Source organism: Pithys albifrons, chromosome 10 (genome assembly GCF_047495875.1).
Source record: "Pithys albifrons albifrons isolate INPA30051 chromosome 10, PitAlb_v1, whole genome shotgun sequence".
Lineage (NCBI taxonomy): Eukaryota > Metazoa > Chordata > Aves > Passeriformes > Thamnophilidae > Pithys > Pithys albifrons.
In genome coordinates this window covers 11,515,297-11,535,158 of record NC_092467.1, presented here as the reverse complement: position 1 = coordinate 11,535,158, position 19,862 = coordinate 11,515,297, and the positions used below count along the sequence as shown (strand labels likewise).

The 19,862-nt window shown below is 39.0% G+C and overlaps 1 protein-coding gene and 1 pseudogene across 4 annotated transcripts in view; both read right to left on the bottom strand.

The window, feature by feature from the left end:
* PTPRC (protein tyrosine phosphatase receptor type C) overlaps positions 1 to 19,510 on the bottom strand; it is a 56,305-nt gene extending 36,795 nt beyond the window's left edge. For all 4 annotated transcript variants that reach the window (XM_071564990.1, XM_071564991.1, XM_071564992.1 and 1 more), the window contains exons 1-2: positions 19,429 to 19,510; positions 19,228 to 19,343 (exon numbers count right to left, since the gene is read on the bottom strand). In XM_071564990.1, the coding sequence (XP_071421091.1) occupies positions 19,228 to 19,294 (67 nt within the window). In that variant the 5' untranslated portion in view covers positions 19,295 to 19,343; positions 19,429 to 19,510. The remainder of the gene's footprint in view (positions 1 to 19,227; positions 19,344 to 19,428) is intronic.
* LOC139676686 (5S ribosomal RNA) lies at positions 6,115 to 6,232 on the bottom strand (annotated as a pseudogene).
* Positions 19,511 to 19,862: the final 352 nt, after the last annotated feature.

Here is a 19,862-nt window from a genome sequence, read left to right as displayed (position 1 = left end):
CAGAGGGGATAAGATCAAAAAGATCACTGCAGTCTTCTAAAGAGATAGTAATTCAGATTTCCTTGCCCAGCAGGCCTGTGGCATATAACCATGACACTATGAATATCTTCCTAGTCTTGGGCAGATTTAGCTAGGATAAGTGTTTGACTTTAGGTAAACTAGATAGCTTAATTAAAATTGTTTGTTTTCAGATGAAACATACTCATTCCAGAAGAATTTCCAAAATAGGCCCAGTCAGCCCTCTTTAACAGTTTATTGCTAAACTTACATAGAATTTAAGTTCCTAATATTATAAAATAATAAAATGGTCATTTCCCCAGTCTACAATTTCATCTGAAACATATATATATATTTCAAAAATAAAACACAGCTGAATTTTTCAATAATTTTAAGCTGGATATTTAACATCTTTTGTACAAAGATAAGAATAGACATGAGAACTGACAGCAAATAATGATTACAGATGTACAAGAAGAGTTGTATTAGCTACAAATTATGGAAGAACTCCTGTTCACCTGAAAACATGGTATGGCAGACAAGCAACCAGAGGTGGGTTTACTCATTCTCTGACACCACCAGGAAGAGACTGAGTTGTACCAGCAGAAGGTCTAGCTCACAAGGCACACTTTCACCTGTACAGAAGCACTTTACTGTTTAAACAGTGTTTGGACCTAATGGACTGCTTTCAATTTCCTGGTAAATGGCAGCCTGCAAGAACTATTTGGTGTGGCAGGATGTGGGTGCCTTAATTTTATCTCCATTTTGCAGAGCACTGGCGTGTATGTAGCAAACGAGCTCTCAGCTTGCACTGTGAACAAGCACCTTCCCATTCCCAAGCAAGGCTGTCTCTCAACCCACAAATGAGTAAACTTCCTCACTGTGAGGTAAGGGGAACAGCAGCAATATACAAAAATACCAACACGTCAGCCTAGATTGTTTGAAGAACCAGAATTTTGCAAAACTAAAGTATCAGAAAGTGTAGTTGCCCTAATGACTCGTTTTTCATTTTTAGCTTGCTTTTTTAGCTACAAAGCACTACACATGCAACCACCACAATGACACAAACCTCAGGTACATCATAGTATGAGACAGCTAATATCTCAGACTGTAGTTTACCTTCTATGAGCATTACACAGAATATCCAGTGACTGTCCTGGACTAGGATGATCCAACTTGCCCAATACAAATATCCAAATAGTTCTGCTGTTACTAGTCCAAGCATTCTTTAATTAGCGAAGCTTCATTGATCTAAAGTCCAAAAAACCATTCTTAAAAAGATTATTCTTGTAGTACATGGACTACCTCCAGGATAGCAACTGATGCTTAGGCAGCTGTTTTTTATGTTTATTGGAAATCCATAATCATAAGTCCTTCAAGAGATGTTGGGTGAACTGCACAACATTCAGCTCTGAAGCTCACTTCCTAAAGACAGTACACACAAGCTTTATGCAGACCTCTTTCCTAGAAGAAAATCTAGCATTAGTTTAAAAGAAATAATAGTGATAACAAAAAAGGTGGGAGTGAAATGGAGAGGGATTTTTCAGACTGTTAAAACAAATCATCGCATCTGCATATTGTTACCTGTGCTTTTCTTAAAGTAGAATATATTCCATGTAAAAAAGCATCAGTTGCAATGTGACATTAAGCTGAGTCTGTACTCAACTGAAATGTGGTGATTCACTGCAATGAAATCAAAGCAATCACTGGAAAAATTATACCCTGGCCTAACAGTATGGTAAGAGGCATCCAAGTGGCCTCAGATTCCATCCTTTAGGCATCAACAGAAATGAATGAATATCACTACACCAACAACCCTGAAAATGCTTCTACATTACAAGTCTAGATGAAGCACAGCAGATACCAAAACGGAAGCACCTCCATCTGCCTCACTTCTGCTGCTACATGAGAGAAGACTCAACCTGCAGGAGGGAAGGGAGCAGCAACATGTCAGGGTGACCTCCTGCACAGTCAGAGGCCAAGGCCGTGAGGGGCAGCTTCGAGCATGTTACTGTAGAATCCATAGAAGACAGCTAGGCAGAGGTGTTTACATCTGGGCATTGCACACCATATTTCTTTTCTACTTATAAATTTTATGCGTTTTTTACTTCATAGTTTACGTTACTAACTTTTTTTAAAAGATTCCCATTAGTACAGTTTCTTTAATTTACATTTTAAAAACCCCAAATAAATCTTTCTGTCTGCTCAACAGAATGACAAATATTAGAAAACAGAAAAAAATCAGCTGATTTCAGTAAAGTTGCCCTGATAGACAGACCATAAGTCCTATCAAAAGGAAATACAGAAAAGTAATTCTGTTTAATTATTAATCTGCTGACAGTACAAGGGTAGTGTAATGGACTTGCATATGTCCTTGAAATGCCTCTGGCCTTTGTAAGCCAAGAAAATGGTCAGAATTTTTTTTTGCACAAGATGAACAACCCCTGCATGTCCAGAGAACCCCTTGAATCCCTCTGATCTGGAGAATCTGTTCTGTATGATGTTTAAACTTTTTTTTTTTATGTAGCCTGCAGATAACAACTGTCCGAGTTGAGAAACTAAGGAATCTTTTCAACTTCCTCTGTTTTCCTCATAGCAAAGCTTCACCTATGAAGGAGGCACGAGCTGGGCTAGTGCTTACCAGTTTGATCATCACATTAATAAATCCATCAGAAGCAGCATTAAAAACATGCACCAGTAAGACTGCAAATGCTGGACAGTTAAACAATATAAAATCTAATTATTTTTAGTAAAGAATCCTCAAAGAACTGAAACTCAAAAAGCATTCTGGATATTAAAACAAGAGCAGGCATAGGAAAAGAGAGTGTTCCATAAAGATAATGAGCAGAGAGACCGAGACAGGATCTATTTGCAATCAAACTGGTTTCTCCTCCAGAAACTGCACTGTGAGGCATCTAGATGGAATCTGTGGTCAAGAAACATCCAACATTTCAAATATTCAGCATCACACACTGTCGGTCATTCCCAGCTTTCTTTATTATGAGTGAAATCCCCTCTCTCTGTATGAGCAGGAGTCATAGGGATTTGGTTTTGAGCTTGTTTTTGAGCTAAAGGCTTTGAAGCACCTTTTGCTCTGAAATGTGGCATCACAGTGAACTTTGTGACAGATCATTTCCCTAATGATCACATTTCCTGTAGTGAAACTTCTCATCTGCCTTTATGGCTGCACCAACACTGCAACCATATGCACTCTGCAACACCTTCCACCTCCAGTGAAAAAGCTATTGTATGTCCACAGACCGAAACAGCACTCAAAGAGATGTGTCACTTTGACCTAAGCCATGCGTTAGGACTCTGCATCACCAGCACAGCTGATCTGTTTTGATTTGGAGTTTGCATTTCCTTTTTAAAAAAGGTAGCTGGTAACATTTAAAACGATCTGCCTCACTAAAACCTATCATCATGGTCATGTTAATTCTCATTTGCATTTGCTTCCTGCAAGAGCCACAATAATTCCAAATCATAAAATTAAATGCAGCTGCCTAACATACTGAGCCCTGCTGCAAAATTATTAGTGCATTATTGTTATTTCTCTGCTTTTAATTTACTCTTGCTCACACACCAGAGCATTTGAAAAGTGCCACCCTCTGATCTGACCAAAGTGTCCAAGCAACACTTTTATCTGTGCTTCAATTTGGTACCTGAACCCTGGAAGTTGGCAGAAATTGTCTCTTGGAGCTGACAGCAATCCTCTCCCAGGAGGAAGGGTTAATGCTCTCAAGTCCTCCTGCACTAGTCTTTGTTGAATATCAGACTGAGTTCTTGTGCCCATCCTTTGTCTGGATGACAAGTACTTTATGCAGAATGTTAACCCAGGATTTCTGAAACCGGCTCAGGTGATAAACGGGCCTCCTACCCCTTTGCTGATTGACTAACAGGGTTTATTATATGAGTGGTTTATTTTGCCTTGTGTATCTAGCCTGATAGTGATGTATTTTACTTTCACTACAAAGAATGCCACTGAAGTGGGAGCAAATTTAAGCTAGTGAACAACTCTGCTTTCTCAATGGCACAGATTTAAAAAGGTAAAATAGTAAAATCTTAGTAACATTGATTTTGAAGACGAGCTATTTTATCTTAGGCAAAACTCTCACAAACATATTTTGGAAGCTTCTCCAGGTAAGAATTTTCTGAAGGAACACTACAATCATTTCAGTAGTGTAGCTCTAACCATCAAGATATGAATGAGATGTCTTCCTGACTGGAAAAATAATAGATTTTCCATAATTAGATATTGCTTCTTCCTCTCTGTGTTCATTCTGAACAATATGCTTAGTCTCTATAGAAGAAAGCCCTTCTCAGCTACTTCTCTGAGAAAGAATACCTCCCCCACACCTTTAAGAATTGCCTATAATCTTCCTTAGAGTAGAAGAACAACAGCATTCTGCCTACACTTCCTGGAGCCTCTGCCCAGGCCTGTGTGTCTGCTTTAATCAGAATATCCATCAAAGGTCAGGTAATGTTCCACACTCATCTAGAGATAAAGATGCTACCTATCTTGATGAATCAATTTGAGAGTGTTAGTGCTTCTCCCTCAAAATGAATCAGATATAATCACTAAGAAAATGAAGTGCATTATTTCCATGACTGTTGCCAAGAGGACTCAGAATTAGAATCTTAGCAGTTCCACAGCTTCTTGCACTCTGGTCCCCCAATCCAGCTCTGCCCTGGCTTTGGAGTTGGTGACAGGAGACAAGGGGCTAGCAGCAAACCAGTCAATAGTGGCTAACTAGAGTTCTGCATTAGTATAAAAAACCTGAGAAATCCATTAGGGATAATGGGAGACCAAGAGTTATTAAAAAAAAAGTAAATGAAAAAAATTAGGAAAAAAATAAAATATATAAGAGTTAAAAATGAAGAAATGAGAAGAAATGAGAGATAAGCCATTAGGTTTTTAATCTCTTTAGAGTAATGTGAAATGGTGATTATGCCTTCAACCCTGGTTTACTCCTTCCATGAGAAGGAAATCCTCTGATTTGTTGGAAAAACCCACGCCTTTTGTTTTAGCATCAGGGCTGCAGTTGCTACTACAAGTTATCAGTATGTCATCACACTCATTGTAAGCCATTACAAAGGTCAAAATATCCAAAAACCAAAAGGGATTTAGAAGCCTAAATGATCCTTAAGATGTCCACCATACCCATAAAAAAAAAAATTTGTCAGCCTCCACAGAGACAATAGAATAAAACTTGACTAAAATCAATTTGTGCTGCAAGGTTCCTAACATGACCTAAAGAAACCAAAATATTTTCTTTTACTATTTAGTTCTTATCTTGGCATTACAACAGTAATACAAAAATTACTTGACATCTTATCTTAGGAAGACTTGAAATAGTGAACAAATCAGTTGGGTTTTTTCCCTTCATACCTTAAACCTGAACAAAGACAGTAAATATTTCTATTCGGTATTTTGCACTTAAGTTTCCTACCAACATCCACTGTGCAAGTGTCAGTTCTGATTAATGGTATAAAAATAAAGCCTATGGTTCAAAACAATAAAGTGTGATAGTTTTTCAGTAGGATCTTCTACTTCCATCTCAATTCTCTGCTCCATTAAATGGGAATTAAACTGCCCTTCACCCAAACTGAAACTTAATACATTCTGAAAACTGTAATTCCACATTTTCTGACAACACACAGATCTAGTGGAGATTCTTACAAACATTCTCAATATTTATATGACTTACTTTAAATGTAGCAACTACTTTAAGATGTTTCACTCCTTTTTTACAAGAATCAGGAATATCTCATAAAAGAACATTTAAAGCCCTTTGCAAGGGCTTTGCAAATAAATAACATCAACAAATGCAATGTTCATTTTGACACTAATAATTGAAAACAATTCAAAAATAAGGATAACTCTAACATGGTATAAGTCACTTTCATGGTCATAAATGTTTGTTTGTGTTTGTGGCTCGGCTTCGCGAACGAAGATTTGGGAAGGGCTGTCCCCACGTGGGTGTGCCCTTCCAGCCTGCGCAGTGCATTTTAGGTGAGGCTCAGCGTGCGCAGAACTGGCCCCACCGTTTCAGTCCTGAGGTTCATCTGCCACGGCCAAGCGAGCTTGGACAGTGCCAGTGAAGTCCTCAGGACTAGAACCTACAGCACCCGGCATTTCCCAGGAGGTCTCCCATCCAAGTACTAATCCAGGGCTGACCCTGCTTAGCTTCCGAGATCTGACGGGATCGGATGTCAGGGAGGCATGGTCATAAATACAACAGAAAAAACTGCCATAGTCAGAAATAAGTAGGGAAGACAGTTATCAATGGGCTGCCATTGGTCAAGAGGTGCAGGGATGTGGTAGCTTTGGCATTACACTTTGGTAAAGAACTGAATATTTGACTAGACTTTTCTATAGTTTTAATAAAAACTAAACAAACATCAACACACAACAAATCAGAACTTATTAATTCTTCAATTTGATTACAAATATTGAAAGAGTAGCATTGAAATAACTTTATTTTTTTCTCATTTAGAACACTGACAGAACAACTTCAGCAAAGAATTAGAGCCTGGAAAGTTGCAGATAAATGGTCCACAGAGAAGGGAGATCTCACAGCTGAGTAGTAAAATGTGGTCTAGGCAACAGGATTATATCCCAGATCTCACCACAAAATTCTTGTATGATATTACAAAATCTACTTTTACTAAACTTTACAACAATCTTTAGTAATTGTTCTGCATTTAACAGGTTCCTAATTACACCAATCTGATTCACAGAATTGGTGACCCTTTGAAACAGCAAACTGACTGAAATGAGGGGTGCTTTAAAAAGGAGGGTGCTTGTCTCAGATTAATCTTTCTGAATTAATAGATTGCCTTTCTTTTCAGATCATTTTGTCATCACAAATTTGAAAATCCATAGGTATGTAGAAGCCAGAGAAGGTGAGCATCAACATCAAAAAACATAAGAAGAAACCAGTGTTTCTAGTTGTAGAAAGTTTTCAATAGCAGTTCCATAAATACAATCTGAACTATATATACATTGTGCAACACAGACATAATACTCTGAACAGGATTTTATTCTCTACATAGAGAATCCTGAAGAGAAAAAGCAGGATGCAACAGTAAAATCTGCCAGAGAATGGAGAAACAAGGTACTTCCTGAAAACTGGGTATTTAGCTTTGCAACCTTCATGTCACTCTGTACATGCTGATTTCCTAGTTTTTGAAAACGTGCTCCACCCTCAAAAAAAATCAGAAACTACAAAAGGGCACAGTCTTCTCTCCCCAGGCTTTATCAGTAGGACTGGGATGTGTGTGTATCTCACTGCTCAGATCCCTCCCTTACTGACAGCATTAGGACAGTTTCATCTTCTTGTGCAGGACAGCATGAGAAGACTCAGTGGCACTGGCTACTGTCTCAGCCATAGGTGTTACAGGACGACATAGAGGCTTTTTTGCGTTTTTCTCTGCATCCCTTCAGCTCCTCTGTTCCCCAACATCCAACCGCTTTCTCTTAGAAAAATAGTTTCATTGTCCTTTCTCTGATGCTTTGGGGCAGCAATATCTGTGCCATCACATCCTGACTTCCTGTCCCACAACATCAATCTCCCCTCAATCTCCCCAACTTGGCTTCTCAATCTGACCAGAACTTCTTTTTGAAGTTCTGAAGAACTTCTTGCAGTGAAGATGCTGATTGCATCCAACACTGTAAAGATCAGGTGTCAGCCATAGCTGAGAAGATTTGTTACTCTACCAATCACTGCAATGCTTTACAAAGACTACCTTAAAGATCTGAAGTGATTTATAAAAAAGGATGTAGGGTTCCAGTACCTGCTTCCTGCTACCTCTGGTTGCTTATTATCACAAGGACAAGCTGCCATAACAGACAGAGCTCAGATTTTACAGAAAGATGACATTCTTAAACAGTTATTACACACATATTACACAATGTGGCACCACTCAAGGCTTTACTTACACCGTATCTTATGATCAATTGCTGCATTAACAAACACAGCCATTCCAAACCCTGAGCACTTCACAACATAATCTTTTCACTCAAATTTACAGCCCTCTAGAACCCCAAAGTCATTATGGCTGTGAAATCCAACACAGTAAATTAAAAATAACCAGTTCCACAAAAAAAATCCAAACAAAAAAAAACACAAAAACCCCTCCCCCGAAAAAACCCACCCACCCATCCCCCCAAAAAAACCCCAAACCAAAACAAAAAAACCCCACCCCACAACCCAAAACCTCAAACCTCTGAAGTATTCAATAAATATTTTTTAAAAAAATCTATACTGTAATATGGATCCGGGTCATACTGGAATTAGTTGTAGGCAATCCCTAGAGCCTGTGTCGACTGAGTTCACCAATTGACGTTCAGGTAACATGGGTTTTTTTCCCAGTTTAAATAAATCTCTTAGGTCAATTACAGGTCAAAATTAATTTATTATTTTTATTATTTATCACCACAGATATGAAAATGCTGAGTGCAACCTAAATTTTTTTGAACTGAACTGAAGAGAATGTGGTCCCTTTCTTTCATATCCAAATGCTATTCATGTCAGCTCATCTTCTGCAGGTAGAGTAACACCAGAACTGAGAATCAGAAGGCTGAGATTACATTCTCTCCCATACAAGAGAGAATGTGTGTATGTGTGTTGGTAACACATCATCTACACATTCTGTTGTTTGTTTACTGTATTTCACTCACTGGTGAGAGAATGCAATATGTTAATGAAAGGATTAAACAGCTGGAGAAAATAATCATTGTAAATAAATACAGTGCCTTTGTATGTGACCTGATTTTTTTATTGTTTCTATACAGCAAGAGCAGAGCTTTGGAACAACACAAGTTTTTACCTGTAGCAGTTTTATCATTGTTATTTTCCAGAAATACTTGTACCAGTTGTCACACAAAAAGTTATGAGAGCACAAAGGGATACCTGTAACACGTGGACCTATGTAGGAGACTGTATTTTGGATCCTGGGTAAAATTTATTCAGTTGCACGCTGCTTTGAACAAGATGTTGTATTTCCCTTTCTCAGAAAAGGAAATAAATAGTACAGGGGATTATGCAAGTTCCTTGGCTGGGCAGGTATGCTGCTATTACTTTTTCCATTATCTGTCTTTCCTCTTGCCTCTGTGCCGTTCCTTTTTAAGAAATATCCCTGCTGTCCAGAACCAGATCAGAATTGCTTTGAGGACAAGACTGTATTTCACCCTAGGTTTGTACAGCACCTTGAAGGCCCAGCAAGGACACTTGATCATGACTGTGACCATTCCCCCTACTGTAGACACAGATCACATTGTTGGTCACACCCACGTGGAGAAGCAGTTCCCTCCAAACTTTTTGAGTATTCGATATTCACAACTTCAGAAAAATTTTCAGAAAATATTAACTTGCAGCTGCACACTACAATTTTTTCCTGTTGTCTCAGTGACCAACATGTGGAGGTTTTCTGAAAATCTGACCATTCTCTTCTATGTAAAAACAGGTCCTAAGGGTTTTGGAGTTTATTGTCAAAACCAGGGATGTCTCCTCCAAAAAGCTTTCTCAGGGCAGCTAACAGAAAATCAGAACTTGAAGTTTGAAGACCCCAGGAAAACCAAATAAAAGTAAAGAATAGACTTTATATTCCTGTTATAATATAAAGCAAAATAGAATAAAATAAAATTTAAAAAGGCATAACCACAAAGATAAAATAAATCTTGTAAGACAACTGGAAGCCTTTTCAGAGTTTCCACTGATGTCACCGCCGAGGTGGCACTCGGGTAAGCAGCAATTCTGTTGTGAAGTAAAACACAGATCATCAGCTGCAGAGAAAGCAGCCAAAAATCTGACACGGTCTTTGTTATTAAAATGTCTTCATTGCTCAGTGAAGAGTGTGGCTTTTTGAAGCTGTGGTTTGCATGCAATCCTTCTGTTGCCATTAAAGGCACCCTCCTGCAATGACAACACACTTGTTGTCATCACTGGGGCTGAATCACTTCCATGTTGTAAATGGTTCTCTTCCCAATATTAACTCAAAAACTTCAATCAGCTACTACACCAAACACTCGTCTGTTTATTCAAGGCACTGCAAAACTGCACCTTAGCAGGCCTTTAAGCCCAGCATTAACCACAGCAGTAGCTTTATTATTAGCTTTTGGAATAATCTGACCCACAAATCTTGGAATTTTTGTGTGAGCTTTTCTCCTGAACTCTTGTATGAATTCCAATTAACTTAATACATCCCATGTTGATTCAAAGGCATCTATAGGTGAGTTCCATAAATATGCCTCTATAAATAACATCTTACTACATATTAAAACCTAACTACTTTATCAATTCAAAATCCTCATGGCCAAACTGACCAATCTTCAGAAAAGTATAAAGTGCTAAATTTGGTGGTCCAAAAATCACGGGATTTTATGAAAGTTTCACCTCTGAGTATTACAAAACCTTAATCCGTTACTGCCAATGATAAGTAAGTCTTTATAGATTTCACATTCACTTCCTTGAACTGCCTCCCTCATATTCAGCACAATTCCACTGTAAGCCTTCTAAACTGTAGGTATGGAAGTTGACACGAGGTTAAGTTATTATTATTCCTAACTTTTTCTAGCAGCGAGAGTATTGGCTGTCTCTCAGAAACATTTATTTTTAAGTCATTTTATTAGCAGACTAGGACAGCAAAATCAGAAATGCTACCAATATCTACTGAAGTATATTTCTTTCTGCTCTTTCACATCTTTCCCTCAAACCTCAACCACATCTCTTACTTCAAGCTAACACAACAGACTGCAGGTGTGTGGAGTGTAGAAAGGTCTTCACTTCTGTTGAGGCAGCACGGTTGAGCACAGAAGCACTAATGAAGCTGCAAGCAAAGTCAAGCTTTTTTGGGCACTTATTAGGCAGGCTGAAGCCTCAGACATGTTATACTTGCACTCACACACTCAGATACATTGCGCAGGCCTGCACATTCACACACAGTGTTCTGGGATAAGGAAGCCTATATATTACATACAATAATCTCTTACTGCCTTCGGGGACCAGGTAAAAAAAAATCCACATAATTTTAAAAATACACGTTTCATCATGTAAATTTTTACAAGAAAGTGTGAAATGAATAAAGAAATCCTCCAGATACTCTATACATAACTCATTAAAACAAAGATTTCTCTAAGGTGTATGCACACTTGATTCTGCATTCATTTTAGACATCAAAGGTCTATGTCAAGAAGATTAATTCAACTGCTGCAGTAGCAACGTTGGTCATCTTTCCTTCGATTATGTGAGTGTACGATTTTAAATCACACGCTGACAAAGCTTGGCCTGCACTTCCCAGAACAGTTGTTTAAGTTTATTACTGCTACCACTAAGACTCCTGAAACACCCAATTTACTAGGCACACCTACTATTGCATTTGCCCTTAAATGCAGAGGTTACTCTATAACATGAAGCCCTTTGCAGCTATGGTCTGTTTAGCACATATTCTCATCTCGTCCACAGACAGAGGAAGTAAAAACTGGCAGTCCTGTTCTTGTGCATAGCCCTGTTCCTGTATCTCACAAGAACTCCTTGAACAACTTCAGCTATTTCACCCAGTATTGGCTAAAATAGAGACTACAGTTGATGTGATGATGTTTTACAGAATTTCAGATTTGCTGAAGTTGAGCACAGAACAGGTTGCTCTTACTCAGCACAAAACTATCAGCTCCCAGTTGACAACACCTGTGCTTCGGGTGGAGAACAAGGTAGAAATTTATGCACAAGTCATTTGCTTCATACTTTTGCTTTGTTTGCTCAGATACACTACCCAAAATACTATAATGTTCAACCACTTTTGTCAGATTCATTGGTGCTAGTTGACATCTTGTAAGACACAGGCATACCTATAAATACTTAAGGAATTAGGACTGTACATTTTTCAGCAAGGGGAGCATTACTATCTTCAACAGACAGATGATGAAACTGAGGTGTGGAGAAATGAAAACGACTTAACAATTCACACCAGGATTTCTGAGACAGCCTAGACTGCAGCTGACTTCTGTCTCCTAGATCTTATTCTAGAAGCCTGACTATGCTTTGCCATTTATCTTACCCTGTTTTCCGCCTACATAATCTTAGCTCACAAGCCTCCAGAACCAGCTCAGGGACTAATACTATCTTAGATATTCCATTCACTTATTCTGCAATGTATATGACTACCTGAAAAGGCATTACTAGCCCTATATTTTTGTACCATCTCAGCTGAGATTCCATATTATACTCATTTCCCTGAGTGTAAAATCTTTCAACTCATATTGGATATATATGCTTCATTTAATGAACTATTTCCTTATATATTGCATAAAAAGCTTCATTGTATGGCTTCATTTTTCTACTAGACAGCTAGCTTGATTATTTCTCTTACTGTCAGGAAAAGAATCTATTTCAAGAGGCAATTAAAAATATTGCTCCATGGAGTCCTTATTTTTGCAATAACAAAAAAGTCATCCATGCTGTACAAAAGATACCTATAGAGCTCTGTGCAGGGTAGTGGGATTATGAATGAAGAACAGACAGATCGAAAGAGAAGTCTTTGAAACTAGAGAATAGAAACCTAAGCAAGCAGGCTAGCCGAGAAGGCACTGACACAGAGGGAACAACTGGAGAAACAGTACTGCAAAGTAGTGGTATAAAAGAAAAGCAGTGGATCCTGTTAGCTATACAACACTATGAATAATATAAGCTAGCACTGAAGTGCTCACAGCTAGTTTCTGAAATCCTGGCATTGAAGGCCCCAAACTGCTTCGCTTGAAAGGAAAAAAAAGCCTGGAAATAGATAAAATGCTGTAACAGTTACCCACACCAGAGGAAAAAAAAAATCTGTTTGCAAGTGTATGGATAGCCTGGAAATACATCAGGACATACAGTCTGAAAGAACAGTCAAGTTGCAGGGAAATAAACAACTTTTGAAACTGTATCTGTTAATTTAATCTTGATATTTACAGGAGGAAGTCAGAGTTTTGCCACTCTTAAAACTTTTTACCCCTTTTTTTTTTTTTTGCACAGAGGTGCTTCAGGGTCTAAACTGAACTTTGAAGAGAGTCAACTACTTCCTCCAAAATGTATTGGATGTACTTCCTAAGCTTGTCTGAAAGAAATAACTTAATGATTTCTAGTTATATATGATTACAGATTAATCAGCGAGAGCAATGGACCTCTCTGTGTGATGAAGGAAGCAGCCAAGCTCAGGGACAGTTGTTATCTCCCAGGCAAGGCTGGCAGTCACAGCCTTGGGAGCCACCTCAGTGGGCCTGCCCATTCTGAGCAGGGCACAAATACCCAGCCCAGCTCTATTTAAGCCATTACACTCCTTGAACACACATGCTCTTGCTAAGGTTTCACAGCCACAAAGAGCTGAGCACATTCTAGCAAGCACATCACATCTTCCTGCAACACCTCTCGTTACTTTGCTATCTTGGGTTCCACCTCTGCAGCTACCCCCACACTGTGCTCTCACCCCCATGGTTCTCACCCCTGGGACTGACAGCACAGGAGGAACAGCCACCCAAACAAAGGGCAGTGACCGTGGCAAGACTCAGGGCAAGTCTGTGCTGCACGGGGCAATGCTGACTAGAAAAGGCAGTTGACTGAGCACAGAGAGAAGTCAAGCCATGTCAACAGAGAATTCATCGTGGATTAAGTCGTTTGGCCATCCTGGTGGCCAGATGTATGCTTATGAGTATTAAATCTTAAAACTAAATCAAGAATGTAAACAGAGGACAGAACATTTTCATGGCCTGCTGTTCTTCTTTCCTTGCTCCCAGCATGGTACAGTGCATACCACAAGGCAGCTGCACAGCAAAAGAAAACAGAACCATTTTTATGCACTATATTCAATGCATTCACAATTTCACTGTGGAGACTGCTACTTGTTTAATGCATACATATGCTCCCAGGCTGGCAGGCAGTTCTGCAGATAGGTCACAGGAGTCAGAAAAACAGAGCTTGATTCCTGATAGTAGATAAACTTTGAAGAGTCACTTCATCCTGTTTCCTCCCCCCACTTGATCTGCCTTATCTCATTATGTAGTGTTTCTAACACTCCTGCTGTTGATTTGCTCTTCAGAACATAAATATATAAACATAAGTTCACCACATTAAAAGTAAAGGAAGCGGTTCCAAATACTACACCACCAAGAGCTGGATTTTCTTTAGAATGGTCTCTGCATGCCAGTTTTTTGGCTTTAGGTCTGTACTGGTAAAAGATCCATGCAATGATGTGAGTGAACACAAAATGACTGGAAAATATCTTTTCCATATTATGTAAGAAAGAGCCATTAGTCCAGAACCAATGTCTCTTGCCCTGTCTGCATCAACAGATATACCTGTACCACATCAACAACCCAGCCATCTCCTTGTTATCTTTGTGCAGGCCTAGGCAAATAGATAAAGAAAATTACATACACTTCATTCTAGTCCAGAAACCATGTAGCTCAGCTGGAGTACTGCTGAGCTCTGATGAACTCGTGTCCTGCCTATAGCTTAGGTATGACACCATAATGAAACTAAACAGCTTCCAGTTTAGAAGTTACTTGTGTCTGGCCAGCTCAGGAAGCTGCAGAGCTGCTGCCATCTGTGCATGCACCATGTCTGCCACAGTCGATTTTGAATAAAGTTTTAGAATGGTGCAAGATGTGTAAAGCAGGCAATTTGTTCCAAATGATTAAGAGGTCCCTGAGTGCAGGACTCTGGGGTACATGTTTCAGAAACCTCCAAGTGCACCACTACAACAAAAAAGAGCAGTCCTAAACAAAACCTCCAGCAGGGTATCCATAAGAGGACAACATCAGAGGTGGTGCTCTAAAGCTTTCACTTCACTTTCTTCCACTTTAATATACATCCTCCTGCCAGAGCAATTCCCATTACCCTTTATCCTACACATAAAATTAACCAATACTAAGTTCCACTACTTAAAAATTAGGTCTGTCAGACTTTTTCCAAAGGTATAGACCCATCTGTGAAAAAGATTTTTATAGAAAATCAAAGCCATAGGGTGAATTATGCTGATGTCTGTGCAAAGAAAACATAAGACTTCCATCTGGAAACCTCCACAGCTGTTGGGCATGGACACTGAATGACCATATTTCGTATGTGTGCTGATTTTGGCTGGGGTACAGTTAACTTTCGTCACATTATCTAGTTTGGGGCTGGTTCGGATTTCTGATGAAAAACAGGGTTAATAATCCAGAGATTTTTTTTTTTTTTACTGCTGAGCAGTGCTTACACAGTCAGGGCCTTTTCTACCTTCTTGCACTACTCCGCGAGTGATGAGGCTGTGGGTGCACAACCAGCTGGGAGAGAACACAGATGGGACAGGTAACATCAACTGACCAAAGTGACATTCCATACCATATGACATCATACTCAGTATACAGAGCTGAAGAAGGAGGAAGTGGGGACATTCAGTGATGGTGTTTCTATTCCCAAGTAACAATTATGATGGAGTTCTGCTTTCCTGGAGCTGGTAAACACCTGCCTGCCCAGGGGAAGCAGTGAATTAATTTCTTAGTTTTCTTTCCCTATTAAACAGTCTTTATCTTAAGTCATGAATTTTCTCCCTTTACCCTTCTGATTCCCTCCCTCACCCCACGAGGGCAAGGAAGAGAGCAAGAAGCTGTGTGAGGTTTAGTTTCCAGCTGGAGTTAAACCACAAAAGCCCTTTTTGGCTTCACCCAATATGGGTCTCAAAGGGCTTGAGACAATGACAGATTTGAATGGAATATGTTAGATGAAATTCATAGCTGTTATTGCTGTTTGGCTGCTTTGGGCAGGCTCCTGTGCTTGCCCTGGGCTCAATGTGTATTAGAGTCACGTTAGTGGCTGCTCTTTGGTTTGGCTGCTTGTTGTGCTGCTGCTCACCTCACTCTGCTGTGCCTGGGAACATTCTGACATTATGAAGCAGGAACAACCCTAAGGGACTGTTTATGGCTAAGTTGAAGCTGGATCAAGGGCAAGGATAGGAGTTCATTGCAATTATAAACACAATAAGGAGTAGAGTAGAGACTGTTGCAGATCTACCCTTAAATTGTTGTAACCCATTATTTGAGTTGCATATTATAGGAATAACACACACACACATACATATGTATAACGGGGACCACCCAAACCAGTGGAGAATTCTTACAAGAAGCAGAGCAAGTGCAGCAGGGACCTGACCTGAACTGGCTTTGGCAATCAAGAACCATGCAATAAACTGTCTCTCCTGTCCTGAGTGACCATAACAACATGGAGCCCAAAGCCATGGACTAAATGGACTCAATGGATATGTTGTGGACATTTCATGAACATTTTGCAGGGGTGGTGGATAGACTAAGGGAATAATATTTATGCATTATGTCAAAGGATGGGAAGTCAGATGATTGTTAGTATGGTTCTACTGGATGGCTTGGCACATAAATGGTATGGAATAAAGAAGAAATCTCTGTGTTATCAACACTGTTTCAAGCACAAATCCAAAACCTAGTCCCACAGTAGCTACTATGATGAAAATTAATGCTATCCCAGAGAAAAGCAGAAAAATGTGCCTGCTGGAGCTTGGTACCTTTAACCTGGAAAATAAAAAAATCACACCCAAAACCATCAGGCAATTATTTAGTTTCCTGAAATAAAGGAAGTGGCTCAGAAGTGGGTGAAGGCTTTTGAAAGCTGTCAAATTGCTAATACTTTCATGGAGGAGGGTAGGAACCTGAAATAATGATCTAATGGAAAAAGTGCTTCTCCAGCAACCATTTCTTTATTCTAAATGGAAACAAGGTGTTTTTCAAGCTTTTGTTGGTTTGGGTTAGGGGTTTTTGGGTTACTTTTTGCTGGTTTTGAATTTTTTTGGGGGGGCAAGGTTAGGGGCTGATACCATTGGTCATTTTTGGGGATTGGTGGGGTTTTGTTAATTGGAGTGGCTAAAGGGTTTTCTAGTTTTGGAGGGTTTTGCATGAACAGGCATTGATGAATTGTGCCAGGTATGTTAGGATAACTTTTTCAATTGAGAAGTCATCCTAGATATTATAAAGTATTATATTATCAAGCTTACACTAAAGATTTTTAGAACCACACATCTGGCAACTAAAGATTTTAGTAAAGCTAGCACAAAACACTGATTAATTTAATGAGATGTTTCAGCAAATATTTACTAGGACAGATTGAAATCCAAATTTGGTGTTTATTAGTACCAGATATTGCTATGCATAGGTACATCCACAAATACCACTAAGAATCTTTTTCTTACCAGGATAATCAGATGTATGTTTTTCATTTCAGGGATTTACACAACAGACAGGCCTTGGTTTAATGTAGTTTGATGCTCTTAAAAGTGGTTTGGTAATTACAAGAAATAAGGGATGTTTTATAGGATATCTGAGCTTGTGAAGGAAGTCAACAATCTTAAAATTTCTCCTGCTCAGTTTTCAAAATCACTCAGTACCATTGGCTCTTGGAAAATAACTATAGCACCAGCACAAGTCCCCATGTCCACCCAACACTTACAATCAAATCCCTAAAAACTGATTGCTATAAAACCAAAGCCAACACCACCTTATCAAAATGCTGCTCCTCCATTAACAAACCCCTCCCTCGAAGACTGCCCAGTCTTCCATAGCCACCAGGCAGAGCAAATGAGAGGTATAATGGCTCTGTCATCCTGGCAGGAGAAGCAATCTCTGTGCCAAACTACACAGCAGAAACAAGGTCTGTAGTGTTGAGTACCTACAGTGTGAGACTGTGACTTGCTTTAGATGTAGAAGAGAGGAGTTTAAACTTAGCATTTCTTTGAGGCTCTTCTGTTTAGTAAATGTAGAGAGAAACTGACCTGAGTTAGACTACTATGTGTAGACAGAGAAAATAACTATTACTTGAAGTAAAATACTACAACTTGTCTATCAATCTTCCAGCCCTCCCTGTTATGTTGACTGACTGTGAAGATGGCTGAGAGAGCAGACAGTAACCTGCCTTTTCTGGAGAAAAGGGAGCAGTGGGAAGTATCAGAAAGGCTTGTAAAATAGAAAGTAGGACAGCAGATAAAATTTAAAAGAAGGACAGGAAAAGCAAGAGATTTTGTTCTCTTCCTCTACAGTTCAGCACTCACTTGTTTTCTTGTAATATCCAGCCGCTATCAAGCAGATTTATTCAGTGCTACCTCTCTTCAGAGACTTTGAAAGACAAGAGAACTAATGCTCAGGCTTCAAATACTCTTAGCTAGTTATCAACTAAAGGCGGTTCATTTTGTTGCTTATATCAGTATAAACCTGGAGTTACTATAGTGACATGAAGATAGAAGCATGCATAAATTCAATGTATATGAAAAGAGATTTCATCTCTGCATGTAACTCACTGCCATTTCAGAAAATATATTTCAAGTCATGTTTTAGGGTCAACATTACCCCAGAGAAAAGCTTTCATGCCTGCCATCAACTGCCCCAAATTACACTGCTGGCTAAACCGGTGGAAGGTACATATATGTAAGAATGCTGCATTTTCTTCTGAAGAAAATATTTTCTTAAGCATAGGTATGCTTTTTTCTTTATACGAAGTATTACCTAAGATTAATTGCTTTTCTTGCTATTAATATTATCTGTCACATCTATCATGTTTTGCAAGATCATCCTCTTGGGCTCAATCTTTCTCTTATAAAAGTCAAACAAAAAATTCACCTGCAGTGGGGTAATTAAACATTTCAAAGACTCTTTAAGGAGCAGTTTTTAAAAAATAAATAAATAATGCCTATTTTACAAACTAAGTAGATATTAATTTACAACCTTTGGATTTTTTTTCTTTTACTAATGCAATTGCAGTAAAAAAAGGAAAATTTGAGGAACTATAAGCAGGTTCTGAGATCAGGGAGTGGCTAACATTTATGGGAAGATTCTTTTCTTGAAGGATTCAAGCACAGAAAACAAAGTACTGCATCATGAGACGAAGCCAAACGAAAGACTGTATTGAACAGGTATACATAACAGATCTAAATGTATTCTATTTCAAATACAGCTACAAATTGGGGCCTTTTGTTGAAATGGTTCATATAACTCTCAGATATGACCACGCGGTAGACATTTTAGCCTAGTACATTATGCAAGAACCTTCCCGACGTAGGCTCTGAGACCGCTGCATACAATTGTATTCTAATTTCTGAAGGAAGATATTATTTCTCCATTTTGCACAGCTTTTCATTGGTTTTACATCTACAGAGGATACTTAGAGATCAAAATGAGAGAATAAAATATCAGTTGCCACCTACCTTTGAGAAACGCATTCTGTCTCAGAAATGCAACACCAAATGCTAAGAGTTTAAGCCACAAAAACATGGTTATTTCTGGAAATCAGGCGTATCCTTATGAAACAGCATGTGTCTCTCTGCAAAGCAAAATAAATGTTATCTGTCCGCAAAGGAGTTTCTCCGCAAAACTTGAACCCAAAAGGAGCCTAACTCGGCACATACAGTGCACTGCTTATCTGTGAAGGGGCTGCTTCCTCCTCTCACCCCAAAGTAACCACTCGCAAACTCGCTATGCACTTTAGTGATGTCAGAGACAATTACTTCTTAAAAAAACTTCTTTCAGTTTCCAGGAAGTCAAAAGGGTTTTTCTTAAGTTCCTGCAGCAATACTCAGCTTCCTTAATTCAAATTAAATAGATTGCTTTCAGCTATTTCTTCCCTTCTACTGAGGAGATACACAAGACTTAACTTTTCAAAGGACTGGATTTAACAGTCATTCTTTCTCTTCATATTCATTTTTCTACTGCACGCACACACCCACTGAGTCCCTTCTATTATGGATGCTTCTTGAGATTTCTGTTGACAGAAACAGAAACCCAAACCATCGGGCAACAGAAGATTTAAACTGACAACAAGGCCTTCACACAAAGATGCATC